This window comes from Triticum dicoccoides, chromosome 2B, assembly GCF_002162155.2.
Source record: "Triticum dicoccoides isolate Atlit2015 ecotype Zavitan chromosome 2B, WEW_v2.0, whole genome shotgun sequence".
In the NCBI taxonomy this organism is placed as follows: Eukaryota; Viridiplantae; Streptophyta; class Magnoliopsida; order Poales; family Poaceae; genus Triticum; species Triticum dicoccoides.
The window spans coordinates 774,806,379-774,814,670 of NC_041383.1; the positions used below are offsets into that span (position 1 = coordinate 774,806,379).

At 46.9% G+C, this 8,292-nt stretch overlaps 1 protein-coding gene across 1 annotated transcript; it reads right to left on the reverse strand.

Annotated features, from left to right (window-relative positions):
- Positions 1 to 4,182: 4,182 nt before the first annotated feature.
- LOC119361374 (receptor-like serine/threonine-protein kinase SD1-8) lies at positions 4,183 to 7,700 on the reverse strand. Its single transcript, XM_037626616.1, has 7 exons — positions 6,389 to 7,700; positions 5,732 to 5,863; positions 5,466 to 5,632; positions 5,079 to 5,295; positions 4,759 to 4,981; positions 4,530 to 4,662; positions 4,183 to 4,424 (listed from the first exon to the last, which is right to left on the reverse strand). Exons 1-7 carry the CDS (start codon positions 7,698 to 7,700, stop codon positions 4,236 to 4,238), a joined length of 2,373 nt encoding a protein of 790 aa, XP_037482513.1. The 3' UTR covers positions 4,183 to 4,235.
- Positions 7,701 to 8,292: the final 592 nt, after the last annotated feature.

Here is an 8,292-nt window from a genome sequence, read left to right on the forward strand (position 1 = left end):
GCGTCCATTTTTTATTTTTTCTTCTTTTTCTTTCCCAATTCAATCTTTTTTTTTCTGGGGGGGGGGGGGACCGATGAAAATTATACACCAACAGCAATGCTGAAATGCTAATGGTTACTTCCCGACGCAAGATTCACTCTCCTGAGAGCATCTCTAACAGACCCCTTAAGAACGTCAAACCTGTAAAAATTTCAGTAAATTTACAGTTTCAGATCAATTTGTGTCCAGAACAGACCTGTAGAAGTTCACGGAACTGTAAACGTTTTACAGGCCACTAGCCTCCAACCGTTGGTTCTACATGTCCGAGGACAGTATACATGCCACGAATCGGATCCTTCCGCCGCCTATCCCCACGCGCCGCCATACGTACCATCCGTCTCCAGCCATCGATTTCTCCCTACTCCAATAAAATTCTGCACTACAAAAGGATCGAGCGTGTGCCTTAGGCCATGGCTGATCCGGTTCGGAGGCTCGGTGAACGAGATGCGGCGGCTTCGTGACACCAGCGGCTCCGTATTTGACAGCTACAGCGAGGGAAGCTAGCTCTAGCTTGTGGATCGATTGGCCACGGCGACGGGAGCTAGCTAGCTAGCTCCTGGGTCGATCGATTAACCAGCCAGCTAGCTAGCTCTGGGTCGATTCGATGCCGGCGCTAGCCAGCTTTTGGACCGATTCAAGCAGCGACGGCGACGGTGACGCTGGGGCGCTTCGTGCGAGCCGTGCTGGACACCGGCGGCACCGTATTTAGTTGCTTTGTGCGCTGTCCGTCGGGTTCGTGGAAGTGAGCTAGGTGGTCGTGGATGGGCGAGAGGAAGAAGAAGACGTGAGGAAGAATATACGAGAATATTTGATTTTACAATCTATGTTTAAGGGGTCTACTCGGCCGCAACCCAAACCAACCCTTAAAATGCGTTTTCCGCGAAGGTTTTCAATTTCGCGGTTTAAGGGGTCTACTAGAGATGCTCTGACTATACTAAATGGTTATGCACCAGTTCAGAGCGCAAGCTGTTCCCATCCTTTGAACTGGACTCAGCTCTGAATGGTGCACGGCCTAGTGGCCTGCATAAAAATTCACTTTACAGTGTTCACATAAGAAAGTTCCAAAAATTCCGTCATAGTTTGGACAAGCACATATTCAGACAGGAAAAGAAAGGCGATGTCCAGTATAAAATGGGGCGAAAGCCTTTTTCAATAAAGTACACAAATAAAACATCAACTTCAGAACGCAAGTACCCGCCTGGTAGTAAATTTAAGGCTTATTTCGCTTGCACCGTCCCAATGAAGCCGTAAGGAATGGTGAGGCACTCAAACCGGAAGGACCCAGCCCGAAATGATCATGAATCATACACTGCATTTGCCGCAGGATGTGCTGAGCGAGAGATGGTGCTCGGCCCGGGGGTGTCATCTGAGATTAGCTGTACGCTCGGGCCAGGTGCCCTGTTAGCAATCGGTTTACTTGGTAAATGGAGCTGTGAGTAAGTGCTGGTTAGCATTGCCACAACTTCAAACATGGCAGGCCTGTCCTCCTCAGGTGATTGGTGCAAATTCTGCACGCAGAGAAAGCCAATCTAGATGCACCTGGCTAGTGCTGACAAGAGCTCACCAGGTTCGCCCACTTCTTCATCAAGAAGCTCCTCAATATCGCGACGATTCCATAGTTCCCAGGCCTGCAAAAATATGCTCGGTTAATGGAGTACCGCTCATCTTTGTTTGATATGGCTATGTTTGAAACGTGTGTTGGGCTTGTGTAGCAAACTGAACAAAGATTACCCGTTCATTGTTAGTTTGCAGTTTTGCACCCATTTCAGTGGGAAGAAACTAGAGGACGCATAAGGAAGAGTACGTTTTATCATGAGCAGACTTGCATGAAGAAGGAACGTTGGCATGCTTGTTCTCCTTTTGCAGGTGACTATCTCTAGCAGGACAACTCCGAAGCTATATACATCACACTTGTATGTTCACGTCTGCTGACCGCCGCCTGCGAGTGGACAGTGACGGGGTGTGTCGTTCCTGTGGGGTTGGCCGTGTGTGCCTGCGTGCGAGCGGAGAAGACCAAAATCACTAATTGAGGAATACTCGTTGCAAAGATCACTCCCAACTCCCCAGGTTGCGACAAGTGGCGCTCATGCTGTGCGCCACTTGTCGTAAGCTGAGCGTTTTCCCTTTTTTCGTAGATCCGTTTATTCAAAACGTTTTATCTCTCAAACTGCGCGTCCAAATCTCGAACCGCTTTCATCGTTAGATTCCTCGCATCGAGATCTTCAAAACTAGATCCGATGTTGATAGGTTTTGATGAAGGTTTTTTTCGTGAAAAAACCAAACGAAAAAACTAACCGGGAGCACGGGTTTTTTCCTTTCCGAAAGAGGCACGTCCGTGCCTCTCAGAAAATCACAACCGTGCCTCTCGCGGAAGGAAGAAAAGAGAAAGCACGTTCTTTTTCCGTTACCGAGGAGGCATGACCATGACTTTCGCGAAAGCACAACCGTGCCTCTTGCGGACACAAAACCGTGACTCTCGCAAAAAAAAACAGAAAACATGTTTTTTTTCATTTCCGAGAGGCACGGCCGTGACTCTCGCTAAAGCACGGGCGTGACTCTCGCGAAAAAAACAGAAAACACGTCTTTTTCGTTTCGGAGAGGCACAGCCGTGACTCTCGCTAAAGCACAACCGTGCATCTTGCGAAAGCAAAACTGTGACTCTCACGAAAGAGAAAAAAACATAAAATGCATTTTTTTTAGTTTCCGAGAGGCACGGCCTTGACTCTCACGAAAGCACACCCGTGCCTCTCACGTAAGCAAAACTATGACTCTCGTGAAAGAAAAAAAAACAGAAAACGCGTTTTTCACGCAAAAAAAATTTAATTTTTTTTTATCGAAAAGCTAAGGAAGACCGGTGGAAAACCAAAACGTTGAAAAAAGCCGAAAAAACGTTTAAAAAGCCGAAAACGCGTGCGAAAAAAAATCCATAGGAAGCCCAAAGCGCGACACGTGGCAAATGGCTGAGAGCACGCCAAGTGGCACTGATCATTGAGGCTCCCGGAGCAGCGCTCGTTAACCAGTTGCTCTCGGAGAGGACGGAGTCGGGGAAGAAGCAGGCTGAGCGGCATGATGGGCTTCGGTAGACCGATTCCAGCCCATATCCTCAAAAATAGCGCAGTGTCTCTGTTTTCTTCTTGCTATCCCGCTGCTGGGCCTGGCCTGGCTCAGTGCGGAAAGCTAAGCTGGACGCTCGAAAGACAACAGTGATGTGGCCCAACTGCGGAGGCGTAGTTTCCGGCTCGAGCCGCGGTGCGTAGTATTTTCGTTATTAGTACCACACCGCTTAGCTAGATTGACTTTGGCTAGTTTATTAACAGCTCTCCGGGCCAGGGTATCAACCACGTGGCAGATGTGGTTAGCTATTACAAATTGAAATGGTTAAATGATGCGTTGGACATTACATGCGCGCCTCCACAATGCGCATGTCTGCAGCTAGCTGTCCACACTGACATAGTGTGCCTTGTGCTTTTTTTTCCATCTCTCAGTTTACTACTCCTGTTTCTTCTTTCCCATTTTTTTCTCAGCTAATTTTTGTTTTTATCTTGGGGGGAAATCTATGAAAATTATAAACCAATAACGTACTGCATCATGTTACTTGCACACACAAGATCTACGTACTGTCCTGATTGCTATGCACTAGACTGCATAACAGTTCACTTTGCAGTGTTTAGCCTGCTCATGGAGGTATGGAAGTGACATACAAAACAACCCCCAAATATTATATCATTCTCATAAGAAAAGTTCAATCAATACTGCCAAGTAATATTTGAACAAGCACAAATATGAAAATGAAAACAAAGGCGATACACTGTGCTTAAGTATATATACAAGAATAAAACATCGACTTCCAAGGCTGGCAGTAAGTTCCAACAATCCCGTCGTACTTTGAAAAAGCACAAATCCAGACAGGAAAACAATGGCGATATCTGGTGTTAAAGTACACCAATAAACATCAAATTCATGCCGCAAGTTCCAGATCCAGACCGGTAGTAAGTTTTAGGCTTATTTCCTCTTGCACTGCCACTGCCTCTGCCTCACCCTGATAGACCGAAGCACTACACCGTAGCTTCCATGCCCGGGCTCGTGGGGTCACGTCCACATGAGCAAAATAGCCACAGTAAGAAGGTCCGGCTCGGTCCTGGCTGTGCGCCCGGTCCTGGTCTGCTGTTTGGTGTGGGTTTCAGTGGCCTGGGGAGCTATGAGCTGTTGTTTAGCATTGCCACAACTTCAGACATTGAAGGTCTATGCTCTGGCAAATACTGCACGCAGAGAAGGCCAATCTGGATGCATCTGAGTAGCCCCGACAAGACTTCACCTTCAGGTTCACCACCCACCGCCACATCAAGAAGCTCCCCGCTCTTACATTGATTCCACAATTCCCAGGCCTGTAAGAAAGAAAGAATAAAAAGCTCAGCTAGTGGCCCATTTTCATTGGGGAGAAACTAGAGGATGCACCAGGGAGGAGTATGTTTTGTGCTGAGCAGACTTACATCAGGAAGGAACGTTGCATTGCTTGTTCTCCTTTTGCCACTGACTGTCTCCAGCAAAACGACTCCAAAGCTATATACATCACAATTGTATGTCAGGGCCCCTTCCCCTATATACTCTGGAGCCACATATCCCCTGCATTTAACACAAAACATGGAGTTAATTGAGGTTTGTCCTGGTAGTCTACCATGAATATGAAAACATTAGATGGGATGGAAATTTTAATCATACCGTTTCTGTACTAATGTCAAATTTGTCTGCTCGTCAATAAATAGCTTTGCGGTGGCAAAGTCTGCTATCTTTGGAACCCACGTGTCACTGACAAGTATGCTCGCAGGTTTTAGATCCCTGTGAATGAATCCTCTGCCGTGAAGAAATTCAACACCTATGGCCACACCTCGAATTATTTCCCGTCTTTGCGCCCAACTCAGTGAGGAACGGAGTCCTTCTTCTCCTGCATTTCCAAATGGGTGTGTGAGGCCAAAAACAGATAGGAATAGTTGTGGGTACATATAATGATAGATTAACATGGCATGCATTGCAACGAGTACCAAATATGTAAAGATTCAAACTTTTTTTCTCCATCCACTCGTAGACTAGTATCCACTCATCTCCTTCCCGGCAATAGTAGAGGAGCTTAGCAAGATTGACATGGGTGAGCGTTGACATCACTTCCACTTCCCTTGAGAAATGCTGCCTGCCTTTATCAGTAAGAAGAGACTGTTTGAGCCTCTTTACAGCAACCACTGTACCACCAGGTAGTTGCCCCTGTTGATTATACAGTAATATGTTACAGTGTAGATCCAGCAGATATTTGCAGCATGCAATTAATTACTGAAGGGTGCCATTGGATTGTCTGATTCTATTATCTCCTTGTGTATTGTGTAGTCAACGTGGGAAAAATGTCAGTTCATATGGATAAGAAAAAAAATCAACACCTTGTAGACAACACTAAATCCTTCTTCAACAACTTTATTTGCATCGGAGAAACTTCCTGTAGCCTCTATTATAGTATGGAGATCAATTGTAGGGACGGACATCATGGGCGAAGCGGGATTCGGAGAATGGCTATCAGAACCCCCTGTCACCCTCAGACCATTGTGTACTGGAAAATAGTTAGGCTTGTGAGTCTACTTCTCTCATTCGGAATAGTAAAAGAAGAAATACAAATGCGATTAATAATTTAATATAATTAAGAACTTACCTAATACCCTTTGCATGCGATGTCGTCTCCTGGTGATAATAACCCAGAAGGCAAGGAGAACCAGAATGATGATCAAGGCTACGGATACACCGATAACGATACCAGTTGGGAACATGGATACAGATGGCCCATCTATTATGAACAATAAAATTTTGAAACTTAAATTAGCTTAAATGTTAAACTTTCCTTTGGTATTTGCGCAAAGGCATAAATCTTCTAAAAAAACTAGAAACACAGTATTAGATGTTGGTGCCATCTAACTGATACCTTCCTTGCAGTGATCCTAACATATTTTCTAACTGGTTGCATGGCCTTGGTTCTAAGCTTAGGACTCAAATCCTGGTAGGCGTTGTGATGCTACATTGGTCGGTACAGTATGCTCTTTGAACTAGCCAGTAGCCATCTGTGCCATCACATTCCTTGATTAATTGAATGTTGACATATCTACGAACTGCAGTTGTATAGCTTTGTTTGGTTGAAATCCTAAACTCTAAACTTTCCTATTGGGAAGCTAAAATGGTAGATGTTGGAAATGGGTAAGGAGGGGCATCCATGAGGTGTGCATCTCAGGAACAACAGTAAATTAGCATCACCAAAAATCTTAAAATGCAAACTATACATTGCTAATGATCTAGAAAGTGAAACAATATAACATACCTAAATCTGACTTGGTGGATCTGAGATAAAGGATTTGCCCTCCATCTACATACTGGAGATCCATGAGGTCCTCTGTCCAGATGATGCAGCCAGTTCCAGCGCCTCCTCCTTTGAGATCCAACGGCGCATACGCCAAACAAGAGCAGTTGGCCAGGCACCTCGCCCTGCACTCCTCCAACGTGATGCTAGCATTCACCGATACATTGTGCGTGTTGGGAAGCTTCACTCCGTCTATCACCACGAAACCGTCCGTGGTACTGGACATTCCATTGCCACAGTCCAGTACCATCTTTCGGCGGCAACCGTTGGAGGTGTCCCTCATCTTCCACTGCACTGGAGATGTCGGGCTGAACCCCTGTACACAGCTGCAGAACGACGTTGATGGAGCATTGGCGTTGCACAGACCAAATGCCCCACACCTGCCATAGTGGTCGCAGATGTCCCTCGGCGCTTGGAAGAAGATCTTCCACAACCGGCTGGTTGGGTCCCATACCAGGCGTTGGTATACTCCGTCATCAGTCAGAAGTAGACGCGAGAAGGAGGCTTCAGCCTTGGAAACATAGTTGTAGGTTACCTCACTTGAGCTGCTTGTCAACTGGTAAGCAAACTTGTCAGAATACGAGGTCATCTCCGTGACACCGCTGAACCGTAGGGCATTCCATGGTCCTGACCGGTAGATCATTTTGTCACCATCCAAGAGTATGTTTTGTGGCACACCTTCTCCGTCAGTAATGTAGCGAAACTTCCCTGTGGCAGGGTCATTGGCCGAAGCCCACGACGTAAGGTACCACTCTTCCCTGGTCCATAGGTTCTTGCCAATCTTCATGCTGGGAAGCAAGGTGTTTGATGGGTGGTCAAATGACTGCCATATGGCAGCACCATTGGCACTCCCATCGCTCAGGACAAGGTTTCCTGAATTATGCAGTTGCAGTGTCGTGGAGGCAGCACCTGTCGTGTTTGAAGACCACACAACCTGGCCGAAGCTATCGAGCAAGAAAAGGCTTCTCGTGTCACTAATCACCAGCGCCCCACGAGCGTCAGTGAGAGGACGGTCTCTGTTGGCTACCCAACAGATGGCGTCCTCGGACACGGAGAACCATATACCGAGGTATCTCTTGGCAAGCACCCCGGGAGGGAAGAAGCCCAGGGTGAATGACCCATCAGCCGAAACAAGGGTGTCGCCGTCGGTAATGTTGCGGCCCTTGTCGAGAATGTCAGACCCAAGGTTCGCAGCAGATGCTGTGGAAACAAGGATGAAGAGAACAAGGATGCCCAGGAGGCTGTGAAGGTGTGGCTGGTTTTTCAACCACATGATGGCTTGATGTTTCTTGTTCTGGGGTTTGAGATAATTGAACAAGGTACACTGTTAGCTACATGAGCTGCGCATATATGTGGCTGCAGCTCGCTTATGAAGGTAGTTGTATTAACTGATTGGCGGTTAAAGATCAAATGCCTGACTTGTTGTAGTCTATTATATATAGACAAGAGGGAATCCACAGCTACAATTGGGTACCTTTGAGTTTTCGCCACTACCTAAATAAGATTCTTACGTAGTATAATTGAACATATAAACCACGCTAGAGTACCCGCCATTCTAGGGGCACTCCTCGCGCGAGACGATTTTCACCGCACGATGAATCCACCACAGTACTTTTTTGGCTGCTGGCAGCTGGTCAACCGTTGGCTTTTTCTCACATTAGTGTAAGCTTTTAGAGAGGATGACGGGTGGGACTCGTTGGCTGTGGGGTCATGCTAGTGATGTGAGTTTTCTCCAGTTTTTGGTACACGAGGTGTGCATCGCGTCCTTGCCAATCGTGGCCTGGGTAAAAGGAACCCTAGAGCCCTCCGCAGGCGCCTCCCTCCTCTCGCGCTTCCTCCCCATGACCCCACCTCGCCTCGCGCCG